This window comes from Charadrius vociferus, unplaced genomic scaffold, assembly GCF_000708025.1.
Source record: "Charadrius vociferus isolate BGI_N301 unplaced genomic scaffold, ASM70802v2 scaffold1284, whole genome shotgun sequence".
NCBI lineage: Eukaryota > Metazoa > Chordata > Aves > Charadriiformes > Charadriidae > Charadrius > Charadrius vociferus.
Window position 1 is genome coordinate 91,177 of NW_009648060.1, and position 22,602 is coordinate 113,778.

The following is a 22,602-nucleotide window of genomic DNA, read 5'->3' on the forward strand; positions in this document are numbered from 1 at the left end:
CAGGGGGACAATCACTTCCCCAGTGCTGCTCACCACACTGTTCCTGATACAGGCCAGGATGCTGTTGGCCTTCTTGCCCACCTGGGCACACTGCTGGCTCATGTTCAGCTGGCTGTCCACCAAAACCCCCAGGTCCTTCTCCGCCAGGCAGCTTTCCAGCCACTCTGCCCCAAGGCTGTAGCATCCATGGGGTTGTTGTGACCCAAGTGCAGGACCTTGTTGAACCTCACACCATTGGCCTCAGCCCATCAATCCAGCCTGTCCAGGTCCCTCTGAAGAGCCCTCCTACCCCCAGACAGATCAGCACACCCGCCTAGCTTAGTGTCATCCGCGAACTCACTGAGGGCGCATTTGATCCCCTCATCCAGATCATTGATAAGCATATTAAAGAGAACCGGCCCCAGCACCGAGCCCTGGGGTACATCACTTGTGACTGGACACCAACTGGATTTAACTCTGTTCCCCACCACTCTCTGGGCACGGCCATCCAGCCAGTGTTTTACCCAGTGAAGGGTACACCTCTCCAGGCCATGAGCAGCCAGTTTCTCCAGGAGAATGCTGTGGGAAACGGTGTCAAAAGCTAAAATCCAAGTAGACAACATCCACAGCTTTTCCCTCATCCACTAAGTGAGTCACCTTGTCGCAGAAGGAGAACATGTTGGTCAGGTACGACCCGCCTTTCACAAACCCATGCTGACTGGGCCTGACCACCCTCTTCTGCATGTGCTGTGTAATGGCACTGGGGATGATCTGTTCCATGACCTTCCCCGGCACAGAGGTCAGACTGACCGGCCTGGAGTTCCCTGGATGCCCCTTCCGGCCCTTCTTGTGGATGGGTGTCCCATTTGCCAACCTCCGGTCAGCTGGGACCTCCCCAGTTAGCCAGGACTGCGGGAGACGAAGGGGTTTGTTTCCCATGCCAGGAACATAGTAAGAAGTGCAACAAAAAGCTACTTCCCCGCTGGAATGCGAGATGGGGACAGGTTCCCGGGCCAGGGGGTGCAGGACCCACTTCAGAACGAACTCTGCCGCAGCAGCGGTGTCGGGAAGATGAGTTTTAAGAAAGGGAACGATCCTCTTCGGAGTTCCTTAACGAGTTCCCTCCCAGCAGGATGAGTGTTTGGAAAAGCTCTCATCGGCAGCTGAGGAAACGTTTTCCAAAATACGAAAGAATGAAAAAAAGAGAGCACACTCCATCAGGGTGTTAGCGCTCCTCCTGTTCGCGCCCTGGAGTCACCGAAAGCAACAAATCTTTATTCCGAGCAAAGAAAAACTGTCATTTCTTAATCCAAGCTGCAACTGTGAGGTCAACAAACCTACACGGGAGTACAGAGGTGATTATAAAGATCAGAAATTAGCCAAAGGTAAATCTTAGCTAAATCCTAGAAAATTGTTCTAAGTCAGTAAGGCAAGCTAAGAGAATTAAGCCAATTTTTCCAGTTTCTGTATTATTTTTTTGAATTTATTTTGTATAAGGAAACTCTTTTTCCTTTCGTCGCTACCCTTCCGCGGGGTCGAGTCCTGCTGCTCAAAGGCTGAGAGCAAACTGCGGGTCAGGGCTCCAGCGCAAAGCACAGCAGAATTTTACTAAAAATTCATTATGAATAGCAATCCTGTATAAAAACAAAGCTCCAGCACTGAAAGGAACGTTAGGGAAGAGCCCGATATGAATAAAGTCTGGTCCTTTGTCAGGCTCCGGCAGCCGCTGACAATGGTGTCAGCCACTGGCACGGCTGAATCAGAACTAAACACGGGTTAGCTGGCAGCGGCGACAAAGGACAAATCGTATTAAATAGCAATTTCGAAGCAGTTTGTTTCCAGCCCGCTTTTCCGAAGCGGCGCTCCGCTCCTTTTGATCGCGTCCAGCCTGCAAGAAATCACCGGCACCGATGGAAACTTCCAGTTAACGAGTACCCGTCACCAGCCCGGCTGCCGGCGCCGCTGACACCCACTGTCAGTTACTGGATAATTTTCATCGCGTTCACAAAGCTGAAGTGACAGATTAATTTGATAGCGGTGGTCATAACGCCCTTCCTTTGTGTGGCAGCTTTCCGCCTTACGAGACGGATATTTCCTCGGAGTCAGGTCGCTTTGTGCGTGGCACACCACCACCAGTTTGGGCTCCTCTTTCTTTCTTTGTCCCCCAAAAACCCAATACGAACCCCCATCGTCGCCTCCAGACTGCCGCTGACTACAGAGAAGATGTTCCTGTTTCAATTCACGTGTAAATCTATTAGTCTCAGCAGTTCATCACGGTTTCGACAAGAGAAAGGTAAACAGCTTTTAAAGAAAGGAACAATTTTAAACCGATTGAAATCAGCGCAGTTCCGATAGCAAAGAGCATCTTTACAACAAATGGAAGGGGTTTGCACGGCATGACACCTGGGCCTGGGCTGGAAGGGCTTCTTTCTTCCTATCGGTGGAAAAAATCCAAATAAAAAATATTGAGTCGATTTTAATCAAACTGGGCTCTCCTACTTAACGATTTGTGTTCCAGACCGTGCTTATAATTGAGCTGAGGATTTTATCCTAAACAGGCAAAATCAAATCATGTTGAATATAATCTTTCTTTTTTTTTGTTGTTGGTTTTTGTTTTGCTTTTTTTACAAAGCAACAAAAAGTGTGTAAAATGCTTGTCCTCACCCTTGCACAACAGATTGAAAATGTGTGTCTACGGAGTGTTTCTTTCCATCTACATCTGACAAACTACTCAGCATCCACACTATTAACGAACATCACCCGGGAGGCAGCACTCACAGAGCTTAACCTTAAACACAACTATTTAGATAATGGCAGATTTTAAAATCTTTAACTTAAACGTGTTTGCAGGAAGCTTTTTTTGCCACGACACGAACCGTCACAGAGAGCCAAAAACCAGAGAAAACACGTTATGAGTTCTTCTGTTCATACCAAATATATTTAATCTCCCCAAATTGCCGGCAGTTCCAGTTGGGTTTTATTCCGATGCAGAAGTTCAGGGGGATGAGGGGTGTGCTGCGCTCATCCAAAGTTTTAAACAATTCTAGTTAAACCAGTATTTATGGCTGAAGGTGTGAATCCCGGGAAAGCAGTCAGAAATGCACTCTTCTTTTTTTTTTTTCTTTTTTTTCTTTTTTTTTCCCCCCAAATAAGAGCTTTTCTGGGTGCCCCAAAGCGCTCTCCCCTGGGCTGGGCTCCGAGCTCCGCTCCCCCAGCCCAAGGCAGCCCCACGTCTCCCCCTTCCCGCCCCCAGACCGTGACCAATTTGGACCAGGATGGGTTTGTTTATGGTATTTAGCCTAATAAAGCTATGAGCCCAGGTCCATCCCCTCGGTGCCACCGCGCTGCCGCCGGCAGGCAGGGAATGGGGCGTTTTGTACGGATGCACTTCCCCGTGCAAACCGCCCCTCGCAGGGAAGCCCGGGCACGCTGTGCACCCTACACCAAACGTGCTTCTGCTTCAGTTGGCTTTGAGAGACTGATGGCACAGATCTTCCCCCCCGGTTCTTTTACATATATGTATATATACATATACCTCCCATATTTTTACATCTATGCATATATACACATACACACATATTTTCTCTAATTTTTACAACTATGCATATATAAATATATGCACATACATAGAATGACAGGATGGTTTGGGCAACCTGTGCCAGTGCCTCACCACCCTTTAAGTGAAAAAATTCTTCCTAATGTTTAATCTAAAACTGCCCTCTTCCAGTTTAAAACCATCACCCCTCGTCCCACGGCTCCCCTCCCTGATCCAGAGTCCCTCCCCAGCTCTCCTGGAGCCCCTTTAGGCACTGGAAGGGGCTCTGAGCTCTCCCCTTTTTGGCCTTCTCTTCTCCAGGCTGAACCCCCCCAACTCTCCCAGCCTGTCCTCCCAGCAGAGGGGCTCCAGCCCTCCCAGCATCTCCGTGCCCTCCTCTGGCCCCGCTCCAACAGCTCCGTCTCCTTCTGCTGTTGGGTGCTCCAGAGCTGGATGCAATATTCCAGGTGGAATATATAAATATACATACATACATATCTAAATTTATGCATATACATACATTTCCCCCAATTTTTCACATATGTGTGTATAAATTATACACACACACTCAGCCCTGCATTACCCACAGACGATACACGTGCACGTGACACTAAGTCGAACAACCAAACCTCTCCACTTCCACGATCCAGTCAGTCGCGGCCATCTCGGCTCACGTAATGAAAGGCACAAACAGAGCAAAATTACAACGCTTAAGAGAAGCAAAAGGCAAAGCCGAAGAACGTAATCTTCCTACAGACACCTTCGTGCCAAGCCAAAGGGAGCCCTGCCTGGAAGAAGCGCAGGGTAACAGGCTTTAGGGGAGCCTACAGCCCAGCGCGTTCGTTTGAGATCCGTTTTTAGGAATTCCTGCTTGGTCAACAGTGCAGCGGTGCCAACGCAACCGGCTCTAAGGCACGCCAGTTTAAGAAGCCAGAACTAAAGAAAATTAATCCAGCGCACACTAATGATGACAATTGGCTGACAGGTCTCAAAGTGCAATGGAATATACAAAATTATCCTGAGGCAAGTGATTTTCTGCTGGAGTTCTGCGGGGATTGCTTTTTACTCTTCTTTTAACTCCTCCTTCCCTTCAGCGATCCTGGAAGGGAACCAGCGGCCGCGGCGGCAGGCAATGCAGGGATGAGGGGCACAGAGCATCAGCGAGAGCGGGCCACCGATCCACACTGATCTGAGCCACGTGCGTCAGTCCAACAGAAAACAGTCTGTGTTTTAACACCGACAAATAAAAAAAAAACTAATAATTTCTTTTTAGGGTGTGCTGCAGGACGGAGCACAGTGCTTGGGGACAGAGGATGCGTCTTGGTCTCCTTCAGTGATGACATCTGAGCTGCCTTTACAATCTGCGGTGTTTAGATCACGACACTCCCCCGTGGCAGGGAGGGCCGGACACAGGAGGTGACACAGGCAGTGCAAGAGCCACCAGAGCATGAGAGTAAAAGCAATTAGTGCTTTAGAAACCAGCTACGATCAGGGCTTCTCTGGTGAAGTACAGCTATGAAGTACAGAGAACCATAGAATGGTTTGGGTTGGAAGGGACCTTGAAGCCCATCCAGTGCCACCCCCTGCCCTGGGCAGGGACACCCCCCACCAGCCCAGGTTGCTCCAAGCCCTGTCCAACCTGGCCTTGAACACCTCCAGGGATGGGGCAGCCACAGCTTCTCGGGGCAACCTGCCCCAGGGGCTCACCACCCTCGTGCCCTTGTAAAAAGGGCAAAAAGAGTCCTCAGTCCATTGGACTGATTAGTTGGGACATCTTCTGGAGTCTTAAGGACCATGAAGCAACATGGGTGTAAAAGATGGAAAGGATAAGTCCTTTCCTGGCGGATAATCCTCCCCTTTGATGTCTATCTCACTCCTCTCCCTGGTGACAAGTGATAGGACAAGAGGAAATGGGTTCAAGCTGTGTCAGGGGAGGTTTAGATTGGATGTTAGGAAACCTTTGTTCACTGGAAACATTGGAATAGGCTGCCCAGGGAGGGGGTGGATTCGCCATCCCTGGAGGTGTTTAAAAATAGGGTAGAGGTGGTACTTGGGGACGTGGTTTAGAGGTGGTTTTGTCAGGGCGGGGTAATGGTTGGACTTGATGATCTTAAAGGTCCCTTCCGACCTCAGCGATTCTACAATTCTGTGATTCCTCCAAGAGCTCCTCTGGTCCCTTTCTCCTGGGCATGGGCTCCACCACTTGAAGGGACACCGAGAGCTGCGTCCCTTCTGCTGTCAGCAAGTGCTTTGGCAAACCAACGACGAGAGCAACACACTACCCTCGTCACGTCAGAGCGTCTTTTCCTCCTGCCAGGCAGCGTAAGGGATTCCACATTTCACGCGCTTGTTCCTACAAGGGACAACCCAACACGCAGAGCTGCCAGAGGATTTTTCCAGCGATTCCATGTGGTCTGCTTACCCGCAGCTCTCCTCAGCCGGCACAAGGGTTCTGCTGCAGTCACAGGCAGAGAGCGGCAATGAAAACACCCAGAAGAGCTCAAGTTCATGGACGTGTCTACACGCTGTTCTGCAGACAGGTGTCAACCTACTACGGCCACTACATCGGCATCTCGGCCGGCTTTCCCCTCCTTTCTGTTGGGAATTCAGTTACCTACACAATGGCATTGTTAAAAAAAATAATAAATAATCTAGCTGATATATTAGAAGTATGACCCAAACAGCTGTTAACTCACCTATACGCAATTCACTGTCTTAACCAGCAGAGTCGCTACTCCAAAATTTTATAGCTCGTAGAAGCATCATGTGAAGTTTTATGCTATATAAATACCAATTTGTGACCACAACCTGAAAGTAAGAAACAAATCCTACTAGGAATAATTTTTAAAAGATAAAGCTTCAGGTAGATTTTCATGGGGGAAGCAAAAAAGATGCGAACGCAGGCGATACATTCCCAAAAGTGAAGCCTTTGTGTCTAAGAACGGACAAGTGCAACTTCTCCAAAAGCAGCAGCATCTAAAGACGTTATGCCTCAACTATTTTTTGCAGAGAATTTCCAAAAATTCCCAACACGTGATGTGTCAGCGTTGAAGTTCCCAGTTCAAAGAGTTTGGAAAGATAGTAAAAACTGAAAGAAAGCATCTGAAATAGAAGGTTTAGGGATCCTCAGCATTGATGTCACCACCAGAATCCTCCTCGTTTTTCCTACACACTAATACAGCGCGGCATAGAATTTTATAAGATTTTATTCCACGAGTATTTGAGTATCATTACACATAACCACGGGCGGCTGTGCAACCTTACCCCTGCTAAAACCTCCCAACAGGGGTTTTCGGATCGATACTGAGATGACTGGAAATGACTTTGTAGGTTCAGAGAGGACCTTACGTGAGCCCGCGGTGACCCCCCGGAGCTGCTCCCCGTGTCCCTGGCAGAGCAGAGCTCTCGGGTCCCATTACGGGGTCACCCGGCGATTGAACTTTCAGGCTCAAGATGTTACTGCTGGATCCACTTTCTTTTCCGAACAACCGCCTTCTGACAGGCAGGACGGGGAAACCCGACGCTTGCCATGAGGCACATGGCGACTCTCAGCTAATCCCCTTTAATGAGCAATTCCCAAAGTGCCTCTCAAGAGAGGGGTCGGCTAATCCCATTCACTGACAGGATTTTTTTACTCTTAGAAAACTGGAAGTGGCCGAAAAGATTTCCTTTTCTTTTGATTTACAGGTATGGCTTTGAAGAGGGAAACCACGACATTTGGATATTTTGGACAATTAAACGTGAGCTGTTCCTGTACATTCCTGTTAAACCAGTAACTTATTAGATGTGGGAGAAAAAGGGGCTTTTAGATCAACTCTCCCGTTTAATACACTGTGCTGAGATTTGTCACTTGAAGCAGTAAAAAACCGCTGGTATTGTTTCAAGTGAAGATTAAACAGCATAAAAGCGTATTTAACTGTCATTCTTCTGCAGTGATTAGATAAAAATGAATTCTTTTCAAAGATAAAAACGTCATTGTTAAAATCCGTGTAAGAAATTGAAAATCAATAGTTTCTACCTTTGTATTTTAGACTGACGGAGGCAAAACATACTTTCTTAAAACAAAGGCCACGTGCCCCCCGCTGAGCTGTACCGGGTGTGGGATAAAAAGGCTGTGGGCACTTTGTAGTAAGGTCCAAGGGAAAGGAACAGCAAACCAGGGCAGTGTGAACACTGAACATACAGATCCGGAGTGGAATCAACGGTTTCACAGCTCTTCCCAACATTAGAGACTCGTTAAGGCGCTGAGGCGCATCGGCTGTCTGAAGGAGATGTCACCTGTGTTCAAAACACGCCAGACATGAAAGAACTCCAGCTGCTTCACAGGATTCCCGAAATGAAGCGTGTTGCTTTACAATACCCAGCATCTCCCGAGCCTTCAAGAGCAGCTGCCTTTGAAATTAAACTGTATTTAGGTAAAAGCCAAAACGGAGAATGTTTTCTGTTGCTCTTCAGCACTGAATTTCCCAAAACAACTTATGCTGAGAATTCATTTCAAACGAACTTAGCACCTACCTCCAGCAGCGGTGAGAAGCGGCTAAACCAGCACGTTCTTCTTGAATTCATGGAAAAAAATACCCAGAAACCTAACGTAACCTAAATTCCCTCCCATTGTCCTGCCACTGTGTGAACAGTTACCTATAAGGACTCCTCTTCATGGGTCACCAATGGAGCACGGCATGCTGAACGGCAAAAGCTGATGCTGCACGTGATGCTGCCCAACATCAACCCTCAGGAGAACACCTCCGCAGGGCTGTTCGCTCCACACACCATTTCTCTACAGAGTTACTTCGACACGATCGCCCGCAGCGCACTCGCTGCCGTAGTGTCTGTCCGGGCAGTCCCAACCTTGCGCCGCGGTACAAGGGGGATTATTGCCAGTGCAGCCAGAGCTACGAGAAGCTCAATGCGAGACAACCGCTTAAGTATTCGGTTCACCAATAAAACAACTTTTGCACATTGATTTACAAGAGAGACACTTTTCAGGAAACAGAGATGACATTTTACAGCTCAAGCAATAAATCGCCTACTGATACAGGGGGCAGAGGGAGCAATCTGAGAAATCAGTAGCTGTATCTTAATTTTATACGTTAAGAAGCATTCAGGAGACGACGAGACACCCTCAAATGCATCTTCAGTGCTATCCGTCCCCATACACATACAGGGAAGGCAGGAGGGGCATGGAAAGCGTTGTATCTAAAATGCACGTCCCAAAAAACCGCAAGGAACAAATGTTCCTCCAGAATCCTAGCAATGCAGTGGAGTAAGGCAGATAAAGCTCATGACTGGCACCAAAACGACCTCAGGGAAGTTTCTGATTTGGCACGCTAGACTGAGTTTTCAACAAAATCCATCCCCAACACTGACCTCTTGAAGTGGCTCGCCAGGACTCCCACCAGCTCTCCGATCCTGCTGTCGTTAGAGGGCTCTTTACTGAAGAGACAGACAATGAGATCCTTGTTGTCTTTCGTGTGGAAGACCACGAGCTGGTCCTTTCCGTTGGAGACACTCAATCCTATCAACTGTGAAGAGAAAACAAGAACAATGTTATATACCTTCATCTACCTTTGCCTCTTGCCAGGCCAGCTCTGCCCTCTCCAGGATGCCACGCTCCCTCTCAACTCCCACCCCTACCGGAGAGCTCAGGGCAGTGTGCAGGTCCTCAGTACTCCTCCCAGAAGCCAGAAAAGTCAAGGTGAAACAAGAAGGTTCTTTCGGAAAATCAACAGTCTCAAAGGTGCAAGGAAATTTTTAGCGTTGTCCCGGTTCACCCTGAGCAACTCTTGCCCGAAGGAGCGCTCTCCCATGTTGATGCGGTGTCCTTCTGCCCGTCCCATACCACAGGCGCCCACCAAAGAGGGCACCAGGTGGGTTTCTGAGAGCCGAAGCTTGCTTTCCCCAAAATCTCATGCTGGATGACACCACATCGCTCAGTGGCAGAGCCACAAGCCTGCTTGCTTTTCCTTTCCAAAGAAAACCAACAATAATCCCAAGTCTGGCCAACAACCATCTTCAAATCCACACCCGCAGCGCAGGGAACGCAATGATGCGCAGGTAACGTAAGAATGAAGTTTTTTTGCCTAAACATCCTGATGGATAATCTCAGTGGCAAACCCCACAAAGCCGTGATGATTCCAGCGTTTAAGCATGGATGAAGGTCTTGCTGTTCCGACAAAATAAAAAGGTGTGGGGTTTTGGTTTTGGGTTTTGGTTTTTTTGGGTTGGGTTTTTTTTTGGTCTGTTAAGTAACTGCTGCCTGGCACATTAAAAGCGTTGTCCTCATCATCTCACAAAGCAAAAGCAGGACATTTTTAGGAGTGGCAATCTGGGTACACAGGCTATTCGGATGAGTATTAGGCAAAGGAAAAAATAAATCTGTGCTGGGAAAACATAAGGATGGCAAACGAAACATCAAGAGGCAAGTACATTTAACAAACCAGGGCTAAAGAAATATTTTTTTTTAAAAAAAGAGAAAAGCAGAAGAATGATGAGTACAGAGAGAGAATAGAGCAGACCTTCCCTATCCACCAAGGGACTACCTGACTCCTTGGAGTCGTCCAAAGAGCTGCAGAGAGAAGCCACGTTCTCCTAAAAGTGAGAGGCACTGATATACCATTTTGTAGAAATGTGCATCTCATTATTCCCTTCTTAAAGAAAAAAAGCCATCTGTGCAACCTCACAGCCTGTGTTGGAGAGGATCAAGGCTGGGAGAGTTGGGGGGGTTCAGCCTGGAGAAGAGAAGGCCAAAAAGGGGAGACCTCAGAGCCCCTTCCAGTGCCTAAAGGGGCTCCAGGAGAGCTGGGGAGGGACTCTGGATCAGGGAGGGGAGTGATGGGAGGCGGGGGCATGGTTTGACACTGAAAGAGGGGAGATTGAGATGAGATCTGAGGAAGAAATTGTTGCCCGGGCGGGTGGTGAGCCCCTGGGGCAGGTTGCCCCGAGAAGCTGTGGCTGCCCCATCCCTGGAGGTGGTCAAGGCCAGGTTGGACGGGGCTTGGAGCAACCTGGGCTGGTGGGGGGTGTCCCTGCCCAGGGCAGGGGGTGGGACTGGATGGTCTTTAAGGGTCCCTTCCAACCCAAACCATTCTGTGATTCTATGACTATTAGCCCAAATCACGCCGGAAACTGCTCACTCCATTCAGAAACGTGAATCATATTCAGTCTGGATTCATACGTTCGCTTTAGCACTCACAACGGATTAGTTCCAGGAAACCCGTTCCAGCTCTGGCTAACACGGCCCAGGCAGCAGCATCGCCCCAGAAAAGCACACCCCAACCAAGAGGCAGCGGTGCGGCGTATGCCCCGTTTTCTGGATAAAACCCTGCGCGAGTTTCAACTGGCTCTCATTTTGTTGCCTGATTACCAGAGTAGAGCAGTCGCTGGAACGACTGCCGCCGCTGGTGTTCAAACAGGCAGCGGGGACCTCCCGCCACCAGTACCACACACCCACCACTGGTGGAGTTTATACCCCGCCGTTCACGCTATTTGGAGGTTATCAAATACTTTAAAACTAAGCTACACTTCATGCACAGACATTAACTGCTGCCTGGGTTTACAATGTCCCTTAAAATGAATTTGCATGCTTAAATAACATCCTGCGAGCACAACAGCACCACAGGGACCGCGGCCATCGAGGTTTTAAACGTGCACCGAGTGTGAACGATGAATAAGTTGAAATGTCTGGGTTTGAAAAGCCCATTTAAACATTAATTATTCAACAGAAGCGTGTTTGAAGACCAAGAGCCCTTCAAAACTGTCCTATTTCACCCCTCACCATAAGACTGTCTGAACAAATAATACAACACAAAAGAAATGATTTCAGAGAAGGTGCTTATCTCAGTATTTACAAACACTGGTATTAGCCCCGCTTGAAACCAGGAAAAAAATGCTCAGCATCCACAGAACATCCCTCACTGTATTCCCCACTGTACTGGGAAAGGTGGTCGCAAGATCCTTTCTGCTGCTCAGCCGCCTGTTAACTCCTTTCTGCCGTTATCTGTTTATTTTCTCTCCAGGTAAGAACAAAACGAAAACGGTATATTGGCACTGCCAGAACACTCGCGCACAGAAAATCCTTCAAAGCAGCAGCTCAACCCAGCGAAACAGTCAGGGTTGAAAGGAAAGTTACTGCTTTGTCATCGTTTGCACAAAATTACAGATTCCTCACACAAGACACGAAATACCAGAACGCAGAGGCCGGGAACCGCGCGGGCACGCGCTCAGGGTGAGCCCTAAACCATTGACGTGTAAAGGTAGTTAAAGGAGATGGGGAACTGCGGTGTGATTTCTTCAGCCAAACCCGAGTTTATGGTGGTAACAGACATCAGCTGACTGTCTCCAACGAGATTTCCATGGAAACACCATCCCTAAGGATGCTGCCGTGCGGATGGGGTGCTTTCGGCGTGCTGGCAGCCAGCAGCACAGCTCACAGGCAGGCGAATTTCGGCCGGGCTCATCTTTACACGCCAGAAGGGCAATGCATCTTCCCCAGTGGACGTGCATCCTTCTACTGGGACATATTTGATATACTGATATAGATCACGACTGGCGTAATGATTATCCATTCACTTCTCAAAAATCTTCATATCAGTTCAAATAAGTGTTCTTTCCCTGGAAGGGAAGTGATATTTCTACCACTAATTGGCTGCTTACACCATCTCCCTGTATACAAAGTAACAAAATCATACAATCACAGGATGGTTTGGGTTGGAAGGGACCCTTAAAGACCATCCAGTCCCACCCCCTGCCCTGGGCAGGGACACCCCCCACCAGCCCAGGTTGCTCCAAGCCCCGTCCAACCTGGCCTTGAACACCTCCAGGGATGGGGCAGCCACAGCTTCTCGGGGCAACCTGCCCCAGGGGCTCACCACCCGCACAGGAAACAATTTCTTCCCGATATCTCATCTCAGTCTCCCCTCTTCCAGTTTGAAGCCATTCCCCCTCATCCCATCACTCCATGCCCTTGGAAGAAGTCCCTCCCCAGCTCTCCTGGAGCCCCTTTAGGCACTGGAAGGGGCTCTGAGGTCTCCCCTTTTTCGCCTTCTCTTCTCCAGGCTTCTGCTGGTGGGACCCCCCGAGCTGGAGGCAGCACTGCAGGGGGGTCTCCCCAGAGCAGAGCGCAGCAGAGGGGCACAATCCCCCCTCGCCCTGCTGGCCACGCTGCTGGGGATGCAGCCCGGGGTGCGGGGGGCCTTCTGGGCTGTGACCGTGCATTGCCGGCTCACGTTGAGCTTCTCATCAACCAATATAAATACAAAGCATAACTACAAAAAGGAAAAAACCAACTGCATTATAGCATTAACCATTCTTCAGTTGAAGCAATCCTGGCAAAAGAAATACCAATATTTCCTGTACTGTGTATGAACCAAATACACCTCCAAACTCTCTCCTTCTCTCCCCTCTCGCTGCGGCGCAGAGAGGGCTCAGCAGTAAATCAACGGGATCGGGGAGCGCGCCCCAGCACCACGATGCCAGCGCGGTGGGTACGGGCAGATCTGCTGGCGTTCCCCAGGACCGCAGTGCAGGACGAGTAGTTAAAATGAGAGGCTGTGGCCAACAGAGCTGAAATTTATCACTACAGCATTTACCAAAGATGGTTTTCATCAAATTTCCACTCTGGAATATTATTCTGACACCCGTATGAAGCAGTGGAGGGTCTTGTGGACTCATCCCTCCTGTGCAAAGTCCCTCCAGGACACCTTCACAGCTCCTCAGGTCGAGGAAACTGTTGGGTCAAGAAGCCTTGTGGCAGGTCGCGAAAGGGAATAATTGCGGTTCTACAAAGAAAGCTGATCTATAGTTCCCGAAATTTAAGTATTGTAAGAGACCTAGATGCACAGACCATTAAGTGGTGTGCTGCCAGAGGAGATGCAAAGCAGCCAACACTGCAGCACTCTGGGAATGGATACTCTGTTTGACATCTGTATTTTGTGAAAAAACAACAATTACTAAAATTTCTAAGTCATATATTCCATAGGCAACCTACAAATTGTACCCGACATGCTCACCTCCTTTAATTTTTAAGGCATTGAGGGAAGCGGTCAGACTGGCAGCAGTGCCCCGGTCTCCTGCTGGTATGCAAACCTGCGAGCTCCACCTTTGAACCCGTCAGACACAGGTAAAGCAGACATTTTTCTAAAGCTGGGATAAATACAGATTCACCTATAATTACTGATGTAGTAAGTGAATTGCAGTGGCCTAACCATTTTGTATAAGGTAGCAGCTCAGAAAATCAACATCGAGAAATTGCGATGGACAAAATTCCACCGCGTCTACCTGCGTTCACCTTCACCCTTTGCAAAAAAAAAACCCCACTCGTCTGGGGAAAACCCTCTGCACAGAGTCTCTGTATCTGAAGCAGTTGCTTTGCCCAAGCAGGAGTCAGCCGTTACGCAGCGTTATCTGCTGACAATTGCATTTCACACAATTAAGACGTAATGTCAGTAGAACCGAACACCAGCTGAGGAAGACGACACGACCTGCAGCTGCTAACTCCCGTGCAGCGGTGCCTTTTCGAGCCCAGAGGCACTGCCACGGAGACACCACCTCGCTGTGGCCAATTCTCTCATTAGGGCAAGCAATCAAGGCAGACCAGCCCGCTGCTCCACACACACGCTGCGGCGGGCAGTCAGCGCCCAGCCGAGGTGGGCGACCTGCAAAGAGGTTAGAAGAGGACCGATAAAACCACCCTTAGGGACACGCTCTGAGCCAATCGCTCACTCCACCTTCACAGAGTAGATCTGACTGTTGCCCTAATCCCACCTCGGCTCTTTCAGCAATACCGGGCCGCCAGATTTATTGTTCCTCCTAAATGCAAACACAGCATCCCAGACTGGTGAGGGCTGGAAGGTCCCTCTGGAGCTCCCCCATCCCGCCCCCCGCCAGAGCAGGGGCACCTCCAGCAGTGGCACAGGACGGCGTCCAGGCGGGTTTGGGATGGCTCCAGAGGGGGAGACTCCCCCCCCTCTCTGGGCAGCCTGTGCCACTGCTCTGCCGCCCTCACAGCAGAGAAGGCCCTCCTCAGCTTCAGATGGAACTGCCCATGGTCCCCTTGGTGCCCGTTCCCTCTTGTCCTGTCACGGGGCACCACTGGACACAGACTGTTCCCATCCCCCCGGCACCCTCCCTTTGGGGATTGAGAAGCGTTGCGGAGATCCCCCTAAGTCTTATCTCCTCCAGACTGAACAGCCCCACGTCCCTCAGCCTTTCCTCAGCAGAGAGATGCTCCAGTCCCCTCCTCACCTCCGTAGCCCTCTGCTGGACCCTCTCCAGCAGTTCCCTGTCCTTCTTGACCCGGGGAGCCCCGAACTGGACACAGTGCTCCAGATGGGGCCTCCCCAGGGCAGAGCAGAGGGGGAGGATGACCTCCCTCCACCTGCTGGCCACACTCTGCTTGAAGCAAACGTCCCAACAAATCTGTGTATGACGTTTCCAAGCAACCCAGCCAGGTTCTGTAGGTTTAAGATAACCATAGTAGTGTTACCTCAGGCCAAGGAAAACAAACAAGCAGTTGAATCCCACTCCTGGATGCTGAAGAGCTGAGATGAGGTTTTCCCCCATCCCCCTTCACTCCCAGTGATAATCTGCTGCTTTGTTGCTGAGAGCTGAACTCCGCTACCCCAGAGGCCAAATACCTCGCCCTCACTCCGAATTTAGCTTTGACAAGATTTACATTAAGCATGAACAAATATTAAAAAACAAACAAAAAAATCAAACACGACCCGAAGGATCAAACCAACCCCCAGAGACACAGAAATTGTGCCATAAGCTGCTGCGGAACACTAACCCCCTTGTGGGGCTGAGAGCTTGTGGCACACAGCAAATAAAACCCAAAATAGAAGGAGCAGGAGAGAGTACGAAAAGCAGTCTGCTTTTTAGCTTCTATTTTACACACCGAAATTAAAAGCTAACATGATGCATCGGTGTTGTACATAACTGTACTGTAACTGTTTTAAAGACATTAAAGGACTTTTTACAAGGGCGTCGAGTGATAGAGCGAGGGGGAATGGCTTCAAACTGACAGAGGGGAGATTGAGATGAGATATTGGGAAGAAATTCTCTCCTGTGCGGGTGGTGATCCCCTGGGGCAGGTTGCCCCGAGAAGCTGTGGCTGCCCCATCCCTGGAGGTGTTCAAGGCCAGGTTGGACGGGGCTTGGAGCAACCTGGGCTGGTGGGGGGTGTCCCTGCCCAGGGCAGGGGGTGGGACTGGGTGAGCTTTAAGGTCCCTTCCAACTCTAAGCATTCTGTGATCCTATGATTAAATATGTTAAAAATGGTAAACCAAGGTCTTTTTCCCGTGTTATGGATATGAAAATGGAGTAGATGTAGAGTAGATGCACTGCCCATGAGTACAAGAGCCCGACACGAGGTTCCTCCATCCTTGCACTTACATTGTAGAGGGGGATGGTCTTCATCACTTTGTACTGCTTCATGGGGTCCATCTTATAAAGGTGTCGGTCAGTAATGAAGATTGCTCTGTCCTCCACCTTATTAAAGCGATTGACCTGTAAAGAAGCAAATTTTCAGTCCCGCTCATCACCGCAAGAACGTGCAGCATAAAACTTTGCAGCAGTACATACGCAAAACTCACATGGCTCTCAAACAGGTTTTCTCCACAGATCCTCAACCAGTGAAAAGGGATGATGGACCCCGTAATCCCATTTTACAAATACAGAAATGCAGAGTCTCAGAGAAGCAACGTCCCCAGAGCCACCGAGCAGGGTTGGGGCAACCTGGGAAAGTCCACGACCGCAGTCAAAGAAAGGACAGATGCTTTCCCCTGGCAACACTCAACCCGCGTCCCTCTCTGCTGGCAGACACCGAGCCCAAGGCAGATGGCTGTTGTCCCTACGTTATACATGTGCCTTCGTCACCCCTTTTGGGGTGATTCGGTATTCGGCAATACCAATTCGGGTGATTGATATTTGGCACGATGCCGAATACCTGCCCCGCAGAGCCAAAGAGGGTGTCACCAGGGTCTGGGACACTCCAGACCTAAGGCATTGCAGGTAGATGCTTTGGATCATCCTAAATTTGAGCAGAATTTCCCTCTTCTAAAACATCTGTGCCTTCGACGCAGCTAAGCATCTCGTCCAAGAAGTGGAAAATGTGGACAACGTTCCTTCCCCTGCCCGTTAGTGGATGCGTTAGCCGAGTATGGGCACACTCCACCGTTTTGGCTGAAGTTATGCTGTTCTGCAAGAGGGAAGAAGAGACTGAGAAGGCCAGAAGGAGCTGGGGAGAGCCAACCCTGTACGCTGGGACCCAGGCAACCAGCTGGCGGGAGGAAGGCAAGGTTATTTCTTGGCAAGCAGAAAGACAGACCCAAGCTGGAGTGCCCTCAGGCTGCAAGGGACATGGAACACAACCCTCTCCCTTCCGAAGGAAAAAAGGCGGAGCGAGAACACCACCAGTGTGGTCTAAAGGCTCACGGCCATCGAGAACAACGTCCTGCCGCCCCTTCCAGGAGGTCCTAACCCCAGACCCTGTGCCAGCTCTGCCGCTCCTCAGCCCCGTCAGTTCCCTAACCTGACAAAAACGTGCCCTTTTTGGTGAACGTCGCGAGAGGAGGGCACAAGGAGCGTCGGAGGCAGGGCAGTGGGAAGAAGGTGAGGCTCTGGGTAGTGATAACCAGAGGAAGAAAACAGGACAGCTCTGCTCCGCCGCAGCAAGCTGCGAGATCGGTTCAGCTGGGCCAGACCCGTACGGGGAGGACAGCAGCTTCTTCTATAGAGGTGGACATCGCTCAACCCGTATTTTAACTTAATATGTTGCCCTTAACTTCTGTTAAGGACATGGTATTCAAGGCAAGGATGTGTAAAGATCACTGGTGGGCTCAGGCTGCTCAAAAGAAGTTCTTTAAAGAACTCCCTGCCCAGCTCTGCTCTCTGGGGCTGCTCTGGGAACACGGAGAGCAGAGCGACAGCAGCCAGCAAACTTGTAGACCAAACAAAAAATGCACCCAGAGACATCCGCGCGCCTCCAGGGTTAACTGACCACTGAGTGAGATTGGGTTTGGTTTGGTTTTTGGTAAACGCTTGTACCATTCTCAGGTTATTCTGAATGTGGACTCCAGTCTCCAGACTCCCACGCCACTCCTAGAAGATACTTATCACTAAGAAAATCATAGTGGACTTCAAACAACTTTAATACTGGCTTCCAAAAAGAGGCAAAAGTATTTTAATCGTCAAATGACTGTACCCTCTGACTAAGGTAGGGCACAGAGGCGATGGAGCTACACTTCTCAGAGAAGAATGTCCTGAAACCAGGACATACAGCAACAAGAGGCAACGGGCAGAAGATGTGGCAGCAGAAAGTCCAACCGGAGACACGGGGAAAAAAATCTGCCCTAGAGGGTGGCAACCCTGGGACAGGGCTCAGAGAGGCCACGTAACCTTCATCCTCGAGGATTTTCAGAACTCGGCTGACCGAGAGCCTGAGCAGCTTCATCTAACTCTGAATTTTGCCCTGCTCAGAGCAGGAGGTTGGACCACAGACCTCCAGCGGCCCCTTCCCACCTAAATCATTCTGCCATTTCATCAGCCCATGCGCTGCCGAGAAAACAGACTTCACAGTATCTGAAATATTCTGGCAGTTTCCAGTAGTTCAGCAAACACAGCTTAGTGTCGCCATTGGGAAACATTAATATCTTAATATCTTAACGTTGCCACTGGGCTCTCCACCTGTAAATTTAAGACCAATTACAGATACAGGCTATAATTCAGCGAAGAGCCATTATTTCCCTGCTGAGGAAAACCACTATATTATCACCTGTAATCTCACTGGTGGCCAACAGCCGCAGAGATTATCTGTATATATACGTGCCGACCCTCACGGTATAATCTCAGGCAAATGCAAGAAGTTGGTTCACTATAATTTGAACTCAAAATACTGTCCCCCGGGGATGTCGCCTGCAGAACGAGGCACTCAGTGTACAGGGAAAGTAAGCTCTGCTTTGTAGTGTACTTATGGTTTATATATGTGGATCAACCCTAAAACTTTTTTTTTTTTTTAAATAAAAATACCAATTATACCTAACAGTTCTGATAAGGTCAAAATGAACTGCTGGAAGCCGGCAACACGTGAAGTCCTCAGTAGGTGCAGTTGAGAACAGCCCAGTGCTCAGCCCCGCGTCCCCGTCCTTCGTCACCGTTCACACGTGCAGTTTCTATGCAGTCAGAGCAATGGGAGAAGAGATTATTTAAGCACCAGTCAACGATGCAAAGTAACAGACGTGGCCCAGCAGCAAGCCATATACAGCGGTCATGTAACTATTTAATTTTCCTTAATTTTAGGTGTTCAGAAGTCCTGAGTTCATGTTTATTTTTTGCCACCAATCAGGTCTCCAGCAATAGCATCCCTGTGGCACCCAAGAAATTAAATCACCAAAACTGCTGTCAAATGCCACAGAAGCACCTCCGGAAAATGATTGTAAAGATACGCAACTGGTTATTAAAGATGTACTCATTCAAAGGATACAAGATACTAAATGTTGTACCTTCCCAGTAACATCCGATCTGGGGAAGATCCAGGAAGACTGAAGCTAATGAACCACTCTTCTGCACCTTATGGAATTAGCCTGATTATTTACAAAGACAGAAGTGGGAGGATCATGTTACAGCAGGAAACAAAATTATATTCTCCCCGGGGACGTGTTGTATACCCCGGGATCACGCCTTTATTCCTATCTCCTTTCTAAACACAGATCATTTCAATTCCCCCCATCCCACCGCAACTCATCGCAAATATTCTTCGAGGCTGCCGGCACCGTCAGGCTGCAGCCAGCGGAGTTTTCACAGAGGGAACACGCGCCTCACTAACATTGCCATTAATTTCTCCAGGAAATACTACACTGAAGGAGAATATTCGACGTCATCTAGACTTTCAGATGCCTCGAGATGTCAGGTACTAAATAGTCACAAGATGCAAAGCTTTGTGAAAAGCGAGTGAGAAAGTAGGACGCAAAGTCGAAACTATTTTTCACTGAGACAAAACTGGAGTCGTCGGTGTATCACAGTCACCGAGATATTTATTAATCAACTGAGAAGGGCAGAGGAGGGTGAGACGTGATGAGGCGGATGAACATAAATAGGATTTTCCCAGGTGGAGTCGGGAGAACTTAAATATTCGCAGTCAACAGGCAGCAAAGTGGCAAAGTTCAGAGCAGATAAAGGCAAGAAATGCAAATTGGAGAGCTGTACCACAGCTTTAAATTAACAGCACCGACTCAGAAAAAGTAACTGAAGATGATTTGAGACAGCTCTGGATAGATCTTGGCACAAGCACGCGAGGCAGCTGAAAGCGAGCGAGGCGCTAGCAGGCGGGGAAGGCTCGCACGGGGATTAATGCCATGCTCTCACTCGGAATATCACGTGAAGCATCAGGACGGTGAACGTGGAGACTCTCCTGGTTCAGAGAAGGTAAAGAAAATCACTGAGGGCCTGGAAAACCTCACAGGGAGAGATGCTGAATAACTGGGATTCTTTTAGGAAGCAGCTGCAGGGGAGGAAAGAGAATAAAGGCTACGAAACACTGAACGGCCCAGAGAAAGCCGGTTTGGAGTGTCTGGTGCTGCTCATTGAGTTGTTTGAGCAGAGGAGCGCCAGCTCCTCAAACCCTCGCCTGTCTGCGCAGGTCACAGCACGCCGCACGCCACGGCTCACAAAGCTTCTCCAGTCCATGGGGCTGTCACCTGCCCCACACAGACCTCAGACCTGGCGCTGCGTGGCCGTGGCTCCCTAACGTGTCTTTTTGAGTCATTTTAATCTCTTTTAAAGGGTTTGACAACACCACCTGTTCGCTGCCATGATGCCACTTGCTGCTGCCATCTCAACGTCCTCCCTGTCGTCCGTGCCCACCTCCAGCACGGAGCCCACGGTGGCAAAGGGAGCGGAGCTCTCTCAGCTGTGCAACCAGAGCCGCCCACTGCAGAAGGTCCTGCAGCTGCCACCCAGAAAGGGGGGACAGGGAGCATGCCCGGCTTTGGCAAGGCAAGATGATATTGTATCACAGCATCCCAGACTGGTGAGGGCTGGAAGGGCCCTCTGGAGCTCCCCCATCCCACCCCCCGCCAGAGCAGGGGCACCTCCAGCAGTGGCACAGGACGGCGTCCAGGCGGGTTTGGGATGGCTCCAGAGGGGGAGTGCCCGTTCCCTCTTGTCCTGTCACGGGGCACCACTGGACACAGACTGTTCCCATCCCCCCGGCACCCTCCCTTTGGGGATTGAGAAGCGTTGAGGAGATCCCCCTCAGTCTTCTCTTCTCCAGACTGAACAGCCCCACGTCCCTCAGCCTTTCCTCAGCAGAGAGATGCTCCAGTCCCCTCCTCACCTCCGTAGCCCTTTGCTGGACCCTCTCCAGCAGTTCCCTGTCCTTCTTGACCCGGGGAGCCCCGAACTGGACACGGTGCTCCAGATGTGGCCTCCCCAGGGCAGAGCAGAGGGGGAGGATGACCTCCCTCCACCTGCTGGCCACGCTCTGCTTGATGCCCCCCAGGATGCCATTGGCCTTCTTGGCCACCAGGGCACATTGCTGCCTCATGGTCACCCTGTTGGCCACCAGCACTCCCAGGTCCCTCTCCACAGAGCTGCTCTCCAGCAGGTCAGCCCCCAGCCTGTACTGGTGCGTGGGGTTATTCCTCCCCAGATGCAGGACCTCACTTGCTACAAGTTCTACTCTCCATGTTTTAAATTCCACTCCTTTCTGGTGGTTTCCCGCTGTTTTTAGTGTTCACAGTGAACAATAAATTCAGCTGAACAGCTGAAGAGACGTCCCGAAGGGGAAGTCCACCAGCTTATCTCATGTGAGAAGTGAATTCTCGCTGCCCTGGGACTCGTGTCCTTTCCAGCTCTTCCCAAGCAATCCCTTTGCTTCAAGCGTCTCGTGCATCTGTATCAGATTTACGCAAATAATACACGCTGTGTTTTTTGAAGTAAACTGTCACATTGGGCAGCGTGCACAGAAGAGACGCAGACAAATGCCAGCACCGTTGCAAATGCCACCGTTCTTTTGATTTTGTAGGAGTAGAGACAGGCCTTATGTTCTCAGATACAGCTCCTACCCTCCCGGAGAACAGCCCTCCCGAGCGCTGTGTTCTCTGCACCTTCTGGGCATTTTTTATTTATATCTTTGTTGATCCAAATGCGAATCAGACTTAAATTAGCTTCTCGACTAGCTTATGGGGAAAAATGAAAGTCTAGCCTATAGCAGAACCACCTCCAAATGAGCTTTTCAGGACACTGCCGGGGGCCTCTAGATGCCACAGGGCACCGGGCTTTGGGAGAGGTGGTCTTCTCGAGGGAGCTCGGTGCCACAAATCACAAGGGAGAAAGCGGGGAGAAAAGCCTTATTCTAAAAAAAAACCAGAGAAACTGTTGTTTCCAAGGTGATACAACAAAATCTGGTGGTAGGCATGAAATATGCATTTGGTTTCCCAAGGCAAAAAAAAAAACCCTTGAATATTTCCTTTGAAAAATGAAGAGCATCACAATGCTCAGAAATGATGTATTTTTCCATAGGCAGATAGGACCCGCTTCTACCTATACCTACTGCGAGAAAGCAAGCACACGCGCCTCCCATCAGCGAGGCTTCAAAGTCCCTTCACAGGCCTTCTATAAAAAGAGCTATAAAAGCTTCGGTCCAAACAGATTCACCCGTTATTATTCATCTCAAGCTGTTGAAATTAAGACCCCACGCACTCAAGCTAAAGAAAACTTTCCCAGCAGTTGTCAATACTTCAGGACCAGTTCCCCGGCTGGCGAGCGGTGGTATTACTTCCTTGACTTCCCCAGAACAACGTCAATCATCAGCTAAAAAAAAAACCTGTCTCAAAGAATTTAATGGTTAGCAAATATCTTACAGGTCATAAGATATGCCCTATACGTAAACATAGAATCATAGAACCACAGAATGGTTTGGGTTGGAAGGCATCTTGAATACCATCCAGTCCCACCCCCTGCCCTGGGCAGGGACACCCCCCACCAGCCCAGGTTGCTCCAAGCCCCGTCCAACCTGGCCTTGAACACCTCCAGGGATGGGGCAGCCACAGCTTCTCGGGGCAACCTGCCCCAGGGGCTCACCACCCTCACAG

General features: G+C 49.8%; 1 protein-coding gene across 1 annotated transcript in view; it reads right to left on the reverse strand.

Annotated features, from left to right (window-relative positions):
- MYO1D (myosin ID) overlaps positions 1-22,602 on the reverse strand; it is a 141,203-nt gene that overhangs the window by 58,006 nt on the left and 60,595 nt on the right. Inside the window, exons 20-21 of the mRNA XM_009883722.1 lie at positions 15,905-16,018; positions 8,882-9,036 (exon numbers count right to left, since the gene is read on the reverse strand). Of these exons, the coding sequence (XP_009882024.1) occupies positions 8,882-9,036; positions 15,905-16,018 (269 nt within the window). The remainder of the gene's footprint in view (positions 1-8,881; positions 9,037-15,904; positions 16,019-22,602) is intronic.